Source organism: Ceratotherium simum, chromosome 16 (genome assembly GCF_057802395.1).
Source record: "Ceratotherium simum simum isolate JZ-2026a chromosome 16, ASM5780239v1, whole genome shotgun sequence".
NCBI classification, from domain to species: domain Eukaryota; kingdom Metazoa; phylum Chordata; class Mammalia; order Perissodactyla; family Rhinocerotidae; genus Ceratotherium; species Ceratotherium simum.
In genome coordinates, this window is record NC_141915.1 from 61,933,260 (window position 1) to 61,948,743 (window position 15,484).

The window sequence follows — 15,484 nt, forward strand, 5'->3', positions numbered from 1 at the left end:
GCATGCACTGACGCACCGCTTCTCCGGCCATGCTGAGGCTGCGTCCCACATACAGCAACTAGAAGGATGTGCACCTATGACATACAACTATCTACTGGGGCTTTGGGGGAAAAAATAAATAAATAAAATTAAAAATAAAAATAAAAAAATAAAGTATGTCTTTTGCAGACAACATATTGAATCTTTTCTTTTTTTTCCCCCAGCTCTTTTATTCCTTTAACATCTTAACAAAAGAGTTCCAAAGGTTTAAAAAGCCTTTGAATACTGTACAGTTTCATATTACTTACATAACATATGAGTACAGGTTCCAACATCATGCAAACGTTGCTGTGTTAGAAATACAATGGGAAGGCATGATGCCACTGCTGCATCTCGGATGGCGTAGCTGGTGGGCATGCTTTCATGTACCAACTACCTTTGTTGTTCGTTGTCCTGATACATAAACTATCAGGCACCTGAGAGGCTAGAAGACTACTGGAATGGAACTTCAATACCTTCTATCTTGATCTTACTTATTATTTTCAAAACTTACTGCATTTTAAATCTCTTTACAAATTTTTACTTCATCCACCACTAAGCTACCTTTATTGTCATTATCCTAAATGATCAAATATTAACCACATGAACTGTTAGCGTGTACACAGATCTAAAAATCAAACATAAAATTGTGTAGCCAAGTTGTGAAGGACATATATTTAAACTCAGGAAATTCCATAGCGCTTTGTGAGCAATCTAAATTCTATTAAAGAGAAGTGGCAACTCTTCAGTTTCCATGCTCTGGACTACTTTTTAAAAAACCGTATTAAAAAATGACTGACAGGGGGCTGGCCCCAGGGCGTAGTGCTTAAGTGCACGCACTCCGCTGCTGGCAACCCGGGTTTGGATCCTGGGCGCACACCGACACACCTCTTGTCAGGCCATGCTGTGGTGGCGTCCCACATAAAGTGGAGGAAGATCAGCACAGATGTTAGCTCAGGGCCAGTCTTCCTCAGCAAAAAAGAGGTGGATTGGCATGGATGTTAGCTCAGGGCTGATCTTCCTCACACACACACACAAAAATGACTGACAATGATTCGAATAATTGGTACTTTACAAATTAATTAAGAAACCTAAGATAAAAAATTCTAGGGGCTGGCCTGGTGGCGTAGTGGTTAAGTTCGTGTGACCCGCATCGGCGGCCCAGCGTTTGCAGGTTTGGATCCCGGGCATGGAACGACGCACTGCTTTTCAAGCCATGCTGTGGTGGTGTCTCATATAAAGTAGAGGAAGATGGGCACAGATGTTGGCCCAGGGCCAATCTTACTCAGCAAAAAGAGGAGGATTGGCATGGATGTTAGCTCAGGGCTAATCTTCCTCACACACACACACACACACACAAAAAGTACATTGGAAATTCTTCATATGCCCATGATCAAGCTTATTTTCAATTCACATTACTTAAATTCTGATGACCTGGTTTGTTCAGACAAGTCATTTTTCTTTTTTTTTTTTTAATTATTTTTTCCACCAAAGTCCCAGTAGACAGTTGTATGTCATAGTTGCACAGCCTTCTAGTTGCTGTATGTGGGACGCGGCCCCAGCATGGCTGGAGAAGCGGTGCCTCGGTGCGTGCCCGGGATCCGAACCCGGGCCGCCAGCAGCGGAGCGCGCGCACTTAACCGCTAAGCCATGGGGCCGGCCCCCAGACAAGTCATTTTTCAAGCTGAACACCAAAATAGGGAAACTCCTGTAGATTTCCACTCGCCCTGCCACCAATGATGTATATTGCTTCCTTGCTAACAATGGTGGATGACTTTCACCTGCCTTTTATCACCCGAACAGTTTTCTGACCATAATGATAATAACTGTAAGCTGGTGCAGCTGTAGTGAAAGCTGTAAAAGTCCACAGTGTCTGAAGACAAATGCTGTCAACATAATTGAAAACTGGAGCTACCAACATAACTGGACTGCTGTGTTTACCTTGCTAATTAAGGTTGGTTTTAACCTAGCAGTGGCAGAGCAAGGATTGGAACACTTAGAAAGTGTTTGCAGTGTTGGAGGAGTTCGATATCTAACATAAAAACCAGCAGCAGTCAACATTACATCTCTTGAACTTATCATATAAGTAAGTGGAACTGGAGTAAGATCTGCACAGGTCAAGCTAACATATAAGATACTGATAAGTATTTTATCAGCAAGTGGTTAGAGCACTTCCCAAAACTGATTTTCGATTGGCCCAGTTTTGAGCAATAAATCCATCCAACAAATCAGTTAGCCCAGCCAGAGCAAAAACACGTGGTGCAATGTGAAAATCCTCTTCAATAATCAAATAGCCCAAAACTGGGGCCAAGCCAATTCTCATGAATATGTTGTCTCATGACAACATATTCAGGATTGTTGATGGGTTTTCATACAGGCTGGCGGTGCTTGCAAGGCCCCCCATGAGATGCATGCCACTTGTGAAGCCAGCATGGCGTGGACGCAGGTGGCGGGAGCTCTGCAGCCTGGGGCACTGGTGAACCACTTCTCCATTGAGTCCCTGAAATCTTGGAGAACCTTGGACGCCTGCATGCTAGTTTTCAAATCCCAGCCAAATTTCTTCTTTTAAATCCAATTTGAGACTATCTTTTAATTGAGGAGTTTGGCTCATTTACATTTATTGTAAAAGTATTTGTTGTATAATTATTGCAATTGTAATTACTGTAATTAGGACTAATTGTAGTTGTTAAATCAGGACGTTCTTTTGTCATCTTATTTCATATTTTCTATTTGCCACACATTCTTTGCATTTATTTTTTCTCCTTTCCTGTATCCATGGGGCAGCTCTTTCTGCTGGTTTACATGCTATGTTCTGCTTTGGTTCCTACTGCTGCTTCCCATAAGCCCCCTCCCTGTTCGTTTACCCAGATTGATTTCTTAGTCTTGTCTTCATCTACGTCTTCCTTCTGACAAGATAAATGCCTCAGCATGTCCTCACTTCCCTCATCTCCACCCTCCCTCTCTCTGTTGTGCTGGTATTATCTAGAATTTTAGTTCTAGATTGCTACGTAGTTTGCACATAGATTGTAGATTGTATGTTTATTTTCTTTAGTCGTTGTTTCTTGGACAAAAGTAAACTCTACTGAGTTATTTTATCACTTCTTATTTCTCCTTGTGTAATGTCTCCTGTGTTGGGTCTCTTCTTACTTGAACACTGCCTCCAAGAGTGATTTCAAAGTCGACTCTTGGTAGAGTGTCTTAAGATCTTATATGCCTGAGAATATCTTTATTACATCCTCATATTGAAATGATAATTTAACATTTTGGGTACAAAGTTCTTTTCTTTCAATACTTAAAGGTGTAATTCCATTGTCTTCTTGAATCCAGAGCTGTCTTTGAGAAGTCTGATGTCGTCTGAGTTTTAGGATTTCTCTCTGCTTTTGATGTCTTGTAGTCCCTAGACCGTCCAAGTGTGGGGAATCCTTCTCTCTCCTGGTTGGATATGTTTCTCCTTCAGTTACCTGTATCTGTCAGGCCTTCTTTCTCTCTCTTTTCCTTCTGGGAGACTTCCTCAGTCAGACCGCAGCTCCTGTCCCCCTGCTGGTCATTCCATCTATTATTTCTTGGGTCAGTGATTATAGTTTCATCCCTAACCTTCCCACGTGGGTGTTTTGATTACTCCTTTTTCCTGCTGCCTGTCCTCTGAGGATATTGGTTTCTCTGGCTTTGGCTCTGGTGCTGCTTGGCCCTGCTCCAAGCGGTGGATGTGGCCCGATTGACCGTCTGTCTCCTGAAGAGGCTGCCCTGCTCAGGACTCTACGGCCATGAGCTTTGAGGGGGCCTAGGTTTGGTCCAGGGTTTCGGGGGAGGCAACCTGGAGTGGGGAGGCAGTGAGCCCCTGGCAAGCCAACCCCCCCAGAACCCTTAGCCACCTTGCTGACCCCCTCCCTGTTGTCTGCCCTCCTTGGCCACCTCCTGTGTTGGAAGCTTGGCTTTCGTGGGAGGCTCAATGGCCGTCCTTGGGCTTTGGGGGCCACTGTGGGGAGGAGTCAATGCCCCGAAGTGTGTGTTTCCACTGCTCCCCACCATGGTCGGCCACCCTGGGCCAAGCTGACCTCTGTTTCTCCAAGTCTGAAAGCCCCCACCCCCGGGGAAACCCCCAAAGCTGTGGCCTGTGGTGGGGGCTGTTCCTCCAAGTTTTTCCCTCACAGTCAAGGCTTTTGCCTCCAACTTCCGTGGTCTCAGCCCACAGCCACACGGTTGATGGAGCATTTGCTCTGCAGAGGCCTGTTCTGAGGGTTTCCCCGGGTATCTCGCTTAGTCCTCATGGCACCCCCGAAGCAGGGCAGCCATTATCCTTATTTCACACATGAGGAAATCGAGACCTGAGAGGCTCAGGCATAGAGGTAGATGTGTGGGACACAGGACTTGAACCACGCTCAGGCTCTTGCTCATAAATGCCCAGCACACAGTGGTGCTCAATAAGGGCCAGGGGGTGGGGGATGTGGAGGAGGGACCCGGCCCTGCCCTCCACGTCATCACAGCCTGGGGTGTGGACAGAGAAGAGGACGGACGATTAAGGGTCGAGCATGAGGAGGGAGGAGGAATCTGAGGAGCCCAGCCTGAGCATAGAGCGATCATCAGGAGGGGGTTCACATGGTGGGGGGACCGTGGGGCTCTACCTCATGTGTAGCCTCTGGTTGCTGGGTGGGGTCAGGCCTAGCGATGCCTCAGATGACATGGTGCCCCTGGAGTGGGCACCATGGTGCTGTCTGCTTATCTCTCAGGTGTTGCTTCAGACAAGTGGGCAAGGCAGAGCTATGGCAGGAGCTGAGGGGCGGGGGCAGTGGGAAGGACAGCTGGCTTGGAGTGAGCATGGACCCCACTCCCCTAAATTACAGCTGGGGAAACTGAGGCCCAGAAGAGCAGGACTTGTCCAAGGCCACACTGTTGAGTGGTCAAGAATGGGGACCAGGGGCTGGCCTGGTGGCGCAAGCGGTTAAGTGCACGCGCTCCGCTGTGGCGGCCTGGGGTTCGCTGGTTCGGATCCCGGGCACGCACCGATGTACCGCTTGGCAAGCCATGCTGTGGCGGCATCCCATATAAAGTGGAGGAAGATGGGCACGGATGTTAGCCCAGGGCCAGGCTTCCTCAGCAAAAAAAGAGGAGGATTGGCAGATGTTAGCTCAGGGCTGATCATCCTCATAAAAAAAAAAAAAAAAAAGAATGGGGACCAGAAATCGGCAGGCAGCTGAGAGACACCTGCTGTATACCCGGCTCTGCAGGGTGACTTGCATTTACTCCAGGGGTCCCTGGGGGGCTGGCATGCTGGGACGTTGCATCCCTTCTCTTTTTCCCCTGGCCACCGTTTGGGTCTCAGCTGCAGGCCCTGGTGCCCTCCACGAGAACCACTGAGATCATGTCCCAAGCTGCTTAAGCCCGAGGGGTCCTGGTGACTCCCTGCCCCGGCTAACACACATCCCACCACCCAGAGAGAACCAATGTCGACACTCCGTCTGTTCTTCCATTATGTCAGCCGTGCAGACGTGAAAATACAGTCACGTATTTAAACAACCACGTGCACCCGCGTGTGCTTTATAAATGTGGGGTCATACACACATTCTGCACCCAACTTGTACCGTTCATGGTGTTTTGTGAAGGTCCTAGTGAAGCTATAGATTCTTCATGGCGCCATTACAACGCCTGCTGTATGTGTGTGCCATACTCAATATGGCAATTCTCTTATTTGGAAACTTCGGTCATTTCTCAGTCATTAGTTTTCGTATTGAAAGAACACTGCACTGGATATTGCTGTAGTTTTGTTTCTGTGCCCAAAGATCATCTCCCAAAGATACAATTCTAGAAGTGGTATTTCCAAGTAAAAGGGACATCATACTTGAATGACATTTTAATCTTTAGGGGGTGAAGGGCTGCCTCATTCTAGTTGATGTTCCATTGGTAATGGTCACTTTTGCTGTTTGTACATTCGTATCCGAGTATTTGTCTTCTTCCTATTGATTGATAAGGCTCTTTATAAATTAAACATATTAGCCCTTGTTCTGTAATTATTTCTCAAACAGCCCCTCCCTGAGTTTTTAGATGCTCGTCATTTTCTATGTTTGTAGTGATTTTATAGAGAGAGGTTTTAGGAGTTCCCGCGCAGTCGATTGTATTAGTTTTGTCTTTGCAACTTTGAGAGAAGATTCATCAGCACAGGATGGGGTGGGGGTGGGCAGCACAGTCTGATGTTTCCGGCCCAGAGTCCGGAAGGACCCGGCCACCATTCACACCACACAGGGGCACCTGTTTCCCACTGGGAGGCAAGTTCCCCAAGGTCCCATCGCCCCAACAGGAGCACACACAGGGAGGGCCCTTTGTTAGGACACCCAGGTGACGGCTGCCAGCTCCCCTCCCTCCATCCCCATCTTATTCTGTGGTGGAGGTAGGTAGGTGAGGGCGAGTGAAGGGGGGTAGGGGATGGTGGGGGGGTGAGTGGAGGGGCAGGAGAGGGGCGGTGAGAGCTCTGCTTGAGTCATCCCTGCTCCAGCCTGTGGGGCACCCTCTGGGCTGAAATGGGGCAGTGCCCCTTTCTCCTCTTTCCTTCCTCAAAAGTCTCACACAGTCACACAAAGTGCAAAAGTCCTAGGAGACACTTGGGGCTGGTGTCAGGCAAGCCTCCCCTCCTCCGCTCCAAGCTGGTTGAGAGACAGACGCTGGGGTCAGAATGGGGAGAAGAGAAGCACTTTATTTCTGGCAATGGCTGCCCCCACCCGACCCCGCATCAGACTGCCTGCTGCCCCTGGCTGCAGCAGGACAAAGAGGCTTTCTCCCTGGTGGCTCCAAGGTGCCAGGGGCAGCTGGGCAGGGAGAGCAGGGCAGCCTGAGGGCATGAGGCAGCCAAGGAAGGCTTCCTGGAGGAGGTGCTGGGAGCCTGATTGCTGCGGGGAGCTGCCTGCATGTCAGCGCTGGGTTAGCCCATCTTCTCGGAGCTCCACCCAGGCAAAGGGAGGCCTGGGGGGCTCACAGGTCTCACTGGTACTGGTTGGGGGTGGACACTGTGTTGCGACGGCTGTAGGACATGTCTTCATACACCACACACACAGAGTTCTTATCCCTTGCCCAGCAGAGTTTCTTGATCTGAAAGATACAGCCTGTCATCTCCCAACAGGGGGCCAGCTCCCTCTGGGGCACCCTCTTTCTTCAATGCACACCCTTCTAGGACGCTTTTAGATTTTAGCCTTGAAACGCCGCTGTGCCTCTGGACCTGCGTGAAGCCATGTCTCAAGCGGCCTCGGCCAGCCCCCCAGGTCTCCTGAGCTGCCCCAGCCCTGGGCGAGGGAGTAGGGGCAGCCCAGGGGCAGCGGCAGGGAGGTTGGAAGTGACCTTGCCCCCAGGGACCTGGACAGGGATGGGAGCTCATGGCGCTGGGCAAGGGCAGGGGTGGGGGGCAAACAAAGGAGTGACCAGGGGCAAAGCTGACTGATTCCTGGCCCCTGTCTCCATCACCTCCTTCCCCTCCCACCTGCAGCACACAGTCACACACGTTCACATTCACATGCACACTCACATATGCACACACATGACACATGCTCACACACGTGCATACTCTCACAGTCACAAGCAGGCATCCCCCAGCTCTCTGAACGGGTTTCTCTGGACCCTCCTCCCACTCTCGCCCTCAAATTGCTGACCAGGACGTCCTCCCAGGCTCCACGCCAGTCCCCGGCCCGCCCTGTATCCTTAGGACTTGGTCTCAGCTCCAGTTCTTGAGTTTCCCTCCCACCTTTGACCCTCCCATCCAAACCCTCGGAGCTCCGGGGGACCCTGACGGAGGGGACAGGTGGATGCTGGGGTTTCCCACGTGGCCAGCTCCCTGGCTTAACCGCTCTCCTTCCCTCCCTGCGCTCTGAGATGAGCCGGCTTATAGGGATGCAGGTGACAGCTGGGGGGGTTCACACTGACCTGGGTCCTCCTCAGCACACACACCGCCCCCAGCCCCAGCCCGATGAGGAGGAAGCCTGCAGCCAGGGCTGTGGGGAGGGCAGGGTGTATCAGCCGAGCCTCTTGGCATGTGTTCACTACTTGGGACAGGTTGTCTGGGAAGAAGGAACAGAGAGAGGCAGTTGGCAGGTAGGGGAGTCCATGAGAGCCTTTGGGGTTCAGAGCAGGGAGGGGCTCTGTGGTGGAGGGGGGCCATCCAGGAGGCTTCCTGGAGGAGGTGGGCTCAAGTTGGAAGGAACCACTCAAGCAAGTGTAGATGGAAGTTTCCCAGACAGGGTCAGGTGGAGGCTGGCTGGCCTGGCCAGCAGGTAGGTGGAATGGTCCCAGGGTGGCACGCTCCCTACCTGTCACGATGACCAAGGTGCCGGGGCCCCAGATCTCCATGACGTTCTCCATGACGGCCTGGCAGGTGTAGACGCCAGTGTCGGCCATCTGCAGGTGGTGCATGGTGACGGTCAAGTTGTGCTGTGGCCCCGAGAAGGCAATGCGGCTCCCAAACCACTCATCCACGGTGGGCTCCCTCTCATCCTCATAGTAAATCACATTGGTGGGCTTCGGCCAGCTTTGCTTCAGGTAGACCCCGAGCAGGGGCCCGCTGGTGGAGCAGGTGATATTGATGGAGCCCTCCTCTGGGGCGATGATGTAGGAGGGCGACTGCTGCACCTCTACAGGGAGGACCTGCTGCTGTCACCACCTGCCTGGCCAGAGGAGCAGGGACTCGCTCCTCTGCAGGGGATGGTGGCGGGATGGAGGGGCCCTGGGACAGCCCACTGCTGACTTGTCACCACGGATGAGACACGTTGCGGGAGCCTTAGAGCAGCTCAGGGCGGCAGCACTCAGCGCTGTACTCAAGTGCTGTACTAGAGTGCTGAAGGGGCTACGGGGGCTGGGCCATCTGCGACCTCTCCCCACCCTGAAGTTTGGGGGAAGTGGGAGCCGGGGCTTCTTCCTTCCAAAGCAGCCGACACTCCCCTGGGCGGCTCTGAGTTTCCCTGGCTCCACGCCTTCTCCCTCTCTTAAAGGACAGTCCCTGAGATAGCAGGAGGCACTGTTCTGTCTCCCTCTCTCTTTCCAATGCTGGCTGCCTCAGTTTCCCCACGTTTCCAGGCAGCTGGAGCTGGTGGCTGTGAGGTGGGCACATCCTGGCTTGTCTATGGGAACCAGAAACGTCCGTCCTCTGCCCAGCTGGGGCCCAGCAGGACCAGCTTCCCGGTGCAGACACAACCTTCCTTAACATAATCCAAACATCAGCTTCTCCGCAAACTAAATTCTACAGCTCTTGCTTTCTTTTTTGCCTTCTTTCTCTCTTTCTTTTTTTTGCCACGAGGATTGTGCCTGCCGATCCCCCCACCCCACATTGTGTCACTGGTCTTTCTATCTTACTGCAGAACTTCACACACGTCGCTGTTTTAACAAGCAAACTGAAGGGCAGAGTTCTCTCATGACAAAGGCCACCTCGCTAACCATAGAAGAGAAAGCCCCGGACACTCAGGTAGAGAGAAAGAAGAGCTCAAAGCCGGTGATTCTACTGCCGGTTGTTTTGTGACAGGTGCTCAAGGCTCTCCAGGGGGCTCTGTAGGAAGGTCACGCTCAGCATCCCCAGACCACCCCCTTCCAGGGAAGGAGCGTCCCCAGGTGGGGGCTGCGCAGGCGGCTGGGTAGGGGCGTGGTGGGGGAAGCGCTTACCTTGGGTGGCCAGGGCCCTGGGCAGGTTGCAGACAAGGGCCAGGAGCACGGGGAGCAGAAGGAGCCCCAGGGCCATGCTCTTTGCCACCCTGCCCACCGCAGACCCAGTGACAAGCAAAAGGCAGGACCCCCTCTCACAGCCGGCCGCCAAGACTCTTCCTGTCTGCAGCACCCAACTACGTGTTGCCACCTCGGAGGCGCCGCACCAAAAGTCTCGATGAAAGGTCATTTCCCAGGAGTCGAGGCAAGACAGAGCAGGAGGCTGGCAGGGAGGATGGCAGGTGGTGACTTGTGGTCAGGGCGCTCCAGGAGGGCTTCCTGGAGGTGGAGCCATGGGCGAGAGGAGGCTCTGCAGATCAGGCTGGGAGGGGTGGCCCTCGTTCCCTTAACACTGTCCTGCTGGGTGCCCACAGGGTAACTGGTTGTCCTGGTTCCCTGCCCCTGCTGTGTCTCCACAGGGCACATGAGGGGAGAGGAGATAGGAGGGCGAGGCCAGAGGGTTGGGGCAGGACCGGGAGAAAGACAAGGGGGCCCCCTGGGTGGGGTGGGGGTCAGGCTCCAGCCTCCCTTGTCCTCTGGGTCACTTTCTGCTGGAACTTGATTTACGCCCAGAAATCTGGCATGTCACGTCAGTCACCTCGCAGTGTGGGGGCGGGACAGGGTTTGGCGGGGGGCTAGCAGCAGGGCCTCGAGGGCCTTGTAAGGACCCAGACCCAGTATTTCCTTCCAAGTGTCCTGCCTGGGGTGTGCAGGGGCCAAATGGCTTTTGTGGGCCCCTCCCACCTTGATATCAACATTAAAATGACCTTTGATATCACTTTAAATGCACTGACACTTTTGGTCTGTTTCAGGCAAGGTGGAATAGATTTCCGTGGCCCCCAAAGCATGGAGGCCCCGGGTGCTGTGCCCACTGTGTCTGGTGGGTGTCAGTCTGGCTCTGGGACGGGCCTGGCCTGATGGTGGCACCAACCCAGCTTTGCAGTGGCTTGGGAGGCCACAGTCACCAGGCACCACGCAGGGCCTCCAGTTTGGGGTTCCTCGCACTGAGCGACGACTTCCAGGTGTCTGCGTCTTTCAGATACCTTAGGACTTTTTAGAGCTTTAAGACATGAAGCAGCTTCTTTTAGATTTTTATGTTTTCTTCCACTTAAAAAATATTGTATTTCCTAGCTCATTTGATGGTTTATTGATTAGTTTATTTTATTCACCTGAAGGATTTAGCATACGGGATGTTTTTCAAAGCGTTGAATGTAGAACTTCTAGAAAAAACCCTATATGTATCTAGTAAGACTTCTGGCATAAACGGGTTTGGGATGGTGAAGGGCCAGTAAGCGGGGCAGATGGGGGAGGGGAGCCCCGGGGCTGGGAGAGGTGGGGGTGTGGAACGACCAGGCAGAGCCACTTGTCGGGCCTTCCTTAGGGAAGGGCTCCCTCGGCCGCGCCCCCTGGTGGAGCGGGGAGACGCACCATCTCAGGCCTCATCCCTGCTGCTGGCCCTCGCCACCGCTGGCAGGAGGGTCCCCAAACTTGTTCTTGCTCAGAGTCAAAAGACAGGAGTGTGCCCGAGATCAACTTAAGACCAAAAACTGGGGCGTCTCTGAGGTTACCAGCGTGCCCCTCCTGCTCCTGAGGCCGGAGCACTGGGAGGAAGAGCCCAGGCCCCTGGCCCGTGATGGGTGATGAGGGAGAGCATCCTATTAGGTCAATGCTTTGAAACTTGGATTTTTGTATTTTTGGCCAGAGGATGAGGGAGCCGAGAGAGCTGCTGAGGAGTAAGTGGGAAGGGCCTGTGCTGCCAGCCTTCCCGCGAGGCCACAGTCCACTCTTTGCGTAGGCCCCGGAGTCCCCACTCCGCGGAAGGACCCGCTCGCTGCCTGACGTCCACACATTGGGCAGGACTCCGGGGCCGGCAGACCTGGGTTACGTGTTCACAGGCATCTGTCAGCCAGGTGGGGGGCGTGGGACAAGCAGGGCTCCATTGCTGGGGCTGCGACCACACTGTGCTGGCAGCCTCGGGGTCAGGATGGGGCTCCTGGGGCCTGAAGCCGGATGCTCCCTGGGCTGGATCACCCTCCTGATGGGCCTACGCTCCTCGGGCTCCGAACCAGCTCATCTGGGGACTGAGGGACGACAGCTGTGAGTGGAAACCTGTGTGCACAGACACTCAGGCACAGGGTCTGCAGCACACCCACCACACACGTGCTTACACACACACCCAGGGACACCCACTACACACACACAGCACACTCACCGCGCCCATACATCCTAGGTCTCCTGGAAGGAGCAGGAAGTCCAGCCTCCCCACCCATGCTGTCCTCCAGGTTATCCTGGGGACTAAGTGAGGACTTGAAGGACAATGGGGACCCAGGGGCCTGGTTGGGACTGCTGTAGACAGCTGGGGTCCTCTGGGGGAGGGCCACTGGCTCTCTGGGACCCCACACTCCCCCCTACTCCCCATAGCCCTGGTGCGTGTAAGGCCAGGGAGCCCAGTGTCCAGGCCAGATCCGGGATGACCCCCACCTGAGTCCCCCCGCTGGCCCACAGACCGGAGCAGGGCCTCGTACTTGGGGAAGCTTTGAGAACTTCGAGGAACGGCACCTTCTGTACCAGGCCCACATGCCGACCACCAGGATGGAGAGTGTGACAATGACAAGGATGACAAGGACCACGTCAGACTGGCTCCCCACCTCGGACAGGGGGCGTGGCAACTCTGGGCCTGCAGGAAGCAGGCGGGAAGCCTCCATCAGATGTTCACTAGCTCATCACTCCGCACCTGGAGTGAACCTGAGAGGAGACATCACTTCCCGTGGCCTGGGAGTGGGAGAGCGGCAGGGGTGACAGGGTGTGCAGGATGGGCACGGGCGCCAGGCACAGAGGGTACCTGGGCACAGGCTCTTCATCTGTGCTTTGGGGTAAGGATGCAAACACCTACCTGAAGAAGGTGTGAAGAGCAGGTCCTCGGGCTCTGCCAAGGAGACATGGGCAGGTTAGGGGGCCTGTCCAGGCCCAGCCCTGGTGCAACCCCCACCCCCGGCCCCAGGTGGCAGATGAGACCTGGATACTGGAATCCACGAAGGGCTTTCTGGGTCCCCCTCCCAGGGCCTGGCCAGTCTGGGGCACCATTCTCAGCCCCCCTCGCTGCCCCTGGCTGAGTGGGCAAAGTTGAACAGCTGCTCTCTGCCCCCAGCGCTCAGGGTGACCATGACTGGATTAGAACTGGGTGTGGGGGGCGGTGGAGACTTGGGGAGTTTTGCAGCAAAGGAAGGGGTGGGGGTGGGGCAGCAGGGTGGAGAGGAGGTTTTAGGTGTCATTGCCCTTGTGCAGATGGAGGTGGGGGTTGGGGGGCCACGTCCAGCGCACACGTGCAGGGGCAGCCCTGGGGAGGGGGCTTGCGTTCCAGTGGGAGGTCATGGAGGGGGGCACAGAGGTTGGGGGGCGGCGGGAGGGCAGCTTGGTGTCCTTCTCTGCTAATTGCTTCCATTGTCTCAGTGAATCAAGTAAGTAGCCAGATCCTGGGTGAGAGCGAGGGGTGGAAAAGTAGGCAGAGGGGCTGGTGGGGGAGCAGGGAGGTGGTCACTGTGGCCACAGGGGTATGGCGAGTGCCATATGGATTTAACCAGCATGTCCTGGAGGAGGCGTGGGGGCAGTGGTGAGGAGCGGGTGCAAGTGGAGTGAGGGGTAAAGTGGGAGGGCGTGGTCAGAGAGGGGTCCTGGTCTGGGGGTAGTGCTGGCTCTTCAGGTGGACAGTGTCCAGGGTAAGGCTGCGGGAGTGGGGGCGCTGCTAGAGAAGGCGAGGGGACCACAGGGCCTCTGGGTGATGTCAGGAACGGATAGCAGCAGAGCTTCCTCTGGTTTCATTTTGCTGGAATCCAGGCCTGCCCTCCCCGGGCCCCATCCTCACTGCTGGGGAACTTCAGGGGACGAGACAGGAAGATGCCTGGGGGGGTCGAGATGCCCCTCCCTCCCCCTCCCCCGCCTCCACCTGAGACATTCAGGGTGGTGGTTGCAACGCTTCTCTGGCGTCCTTGGAGATGCCACTTGTACTGGCCAGCCTGGGCGTCTGAGGCGTCCTCAATCACCAGCTGTGCCACGCCTCCTTGAACCCGCAGCTGCCACCCAGCCCAGGATAAGTGTCCTGGGGCGACCTCCCTGAAGATGTGCTGGCAGTCCTTCCCGGGGGCCGGACGCAGGCAGATGGTGACGCGGGAGAAGGGGTTGGAGATGTTGCAGGCCATTATGGCGTGCTCCCCCCTGGACACAGACACCACGCCCTTGGTGCAGGTAGGGTTGTCCCAGCCTATGCGGAGGGGAAGGTCACTCGTGTGGGTCATGGCTGGGCCTCAGGACATTCAGTGACTGCCCTCCGTGGGGGCACTGATATTCCCTGGGGCCTGGGCCTGAACTCAGTCTGCTTTTTCCATCCCTGCCTCACCCCTGCTGGACCCCCTGGCAGAGAGAGTGGGACCCCGAGACTTACTTCCTCTCTGAGCACTCAGGGAGGCAGCCAGGAGCAGGAGGGCCCAGACCATCTTGGTAACGGGGAGGGGGGATGCCAAGGTCAGCATGGCCAGCAGGATGGGCAGGCAGGCCTCAGGGGTCCCACATCTTCCTCAGTGGTTCTTGGGACACTCCCTGGAGGAAGGAGAGCCAATGGGTCAGAGGCCCCCTGGCCTGCTGCAGAGGCCGATGAGAGCAGCCACAGCCTGGTCAGAGGCAGGCAGGGGTCCGTGAATGCTGGAGCCACCGCCCTGACTCTTCTCCATGCAGCCTGCCCCCCCATCCCCCTGCCCTTCTCAGTGCCTTTATAATGTGTGCGGTACTGGCCACCATCCGATGAGACAGGAAACAAGGTGTTGGGCGATAACCCTCCGTACATCGGGGTTTATCCTTTCAGTTTCATAGTAAAACGTGCATCGTGTGTCCTATGGAAACAGCTGGTGCCACATAGACTCTCTGGTGCCCACTTTGGACTGACACTGTCCTAAGACCCCCTAGATGCCCCCAGCCCTCTACCTCCTCACGCATTCTGCGGCTGGGCATGCCGGCTTCATTTTGGCACCTATTAAGGGGACATTTGGCCCACTTGCCGATTTTTTTTATCAACAAAGAGTCTTCCTGTGGAACTCACAAGTTATAATCCGGGAAACTGGGATTTTTGCTTCCTCTGAAACAAGCCCATCTCAGGCGCCATGAAACTGACATTCATCCTGATTAAACTATTTAAAAGAATTTTAAAATTGTTTGCCAGACCATTTGTTGACTCTTTGATTTAAAATAATAATAATAATGATAGACTTTTCTGTTTTGTTTTTGAGCAGTTTTAGGTTTACAGAAAAATTGGGCAGAAAGTGCCAAGAATTCCCATATGCTGCGCCCCCCCGCTAGTTTCTCCTATTACTAGCGTCTTGCCTTAGCGTGGTGTATCTGTAAAATCAATGAGCCGACAGTGACGCATGATCACTGACCAGGGTCCAGAGTGTACCTTACGGCTTACCCGTGGCGTTGGACAGAATGTGGGTCTGGACACATGTATAACGACACGTATCCACATTACGGTATCACACAAACTAATTCTACTGCCTGAAAATCCCCTGCGCTCCTGCATCCCCCTCCTCCCACCCCTGGAGACCCCTGATCTTTTTACTGTCTCCATAGTTTTGCTTTTCCGTGAATGTCATAGAGTTGGGACCCTCTGGTGTGGTTTTTTTTTTTTTTTTTGGTGAAGAAGATTGGCCCTGAGCTAACATCTGTGCCAATCTTCCTCTATTTTGTATATGTGATGCCGCCACAGCATGGCTTGACGAGCAGTGCATAGGTCCACACCTGGGATTCGAACCCG

At 54.3% G+C, this 15,484-nt stretch overlaps 2 protein-coding genes and 1 pseudogene across 2 annotated transcripts; all 3 read right to left on the reverse strand.

Annotated features, from left to right (window-relative positions):
* Positions 1 to 1,795: 1,795 nt before the first annotated feature.
* LOC101405172 (cardiolipin synthase (CMP-forming) pseudogene) lies at positions 1,796 to 2,380 on the reverse strand (annotated as a pseudogene).
* A 4,313-nt stretch (positions 2,381 to 6,693) lies between these two features.
* Positions 6,694 to 10,067, reverse strand: CD7 (CD7 molecule). Its single transcript, XM_004432967.3, has 4 exons — positions 9,646 to 10,067; positions 8,304 to 8,624; positions 7,921 to 8,054; positions 6,694 to 7,095 (listed from the first exon to the last, which is right to left on the reverse strand). Exons 1-4 carry the CDS (start codon positions 9,872 to 9,874, stop codon positions 6,988 to 6,990), a joined length of 792 nt encoding a protein of 263 aa, XP_004433024.2. The 5' UTR covers positions 9,875 to 10,067; the 3' UTR covers positions 6,694 to 6,987.
* A 1,661-nt stretch (positions 10,068 to 11,728) lies between these two features.
* Positions 11,729 to 14,263, reverse strand: SECTM1 (secreted and transmembrane 1). Its single transcript, XM_087441899.1, has 6 exons — positions 14,123 to 14,263; positions 13,628 to 13,942; positions 12,578 to 12,610; positions 12,210 to 12,361; positions 11,897 to 12,050; positions 11,729 to 11,793 (listed from the first exon to the last, which is right to left on the reverse strand). The coding sequence occupies exons 1-6, from the start codon at positions 14,208 to 14,210 to the stop codon at positions 11,729 to 11,731; spliced, it is 807 nt and encodes a 268-aa protein (XP_087298025.1). The 5' UTR covers positions 14,211 to 14,263.
* Between the last annotated feature and the right edge of the window lie 1,221 nt (positions 14,264 to 15,484).

Excerpts from the sequence above, each read along its gene's own strand:
- CD7 (XM_004432967.3), bottom strand. The coding sequence starts at position 9,874 with ATGACCTTTCATCGAGACTTTTGGTGCGGCGCCTCCGAGGTGGCAACA. Across the intron at positions 8,625-9,645 it reads CAGGGCCCTGGCCACCCAAG|AGGTGCAGCAGTCGCCCTCC; the intron begins GTAAGCGCTTCC and ends TCCTCCCTGTAG. Across the intron at positions 7,096-7,920 it reads GTGTGCTGAGGAGGACCCAG|ATCAAGAAACTCTGCTGGGC; the intron begins GTCAGTGTGAAC and ends TGTATCTTTCAG.
- SECTM1 (XM_087441899.1), bottom strand. The coding sequence starts at position 14,210 with ATGCTGACCTTGGCATCCCCCCTCCCCGTTACCAAGATGGTCTGGGCC. Across the intron at positions 12,362-12,577 it reads GCTCTTCACACCTTCTTCAG|GCCCAGAGTTGCCACGCCCC; the intron begins GTAGGTGTTTGC and ends TGCTTCCTGCAG. Across the intron at positions 12,051-12,209 it reads AGTTCTCAAAGCTTCCCCAA|AGGACCCCAGCTGTCTACAG; the intron begins GTACGAGGCCCT and ends GCCCTCCCCCAG.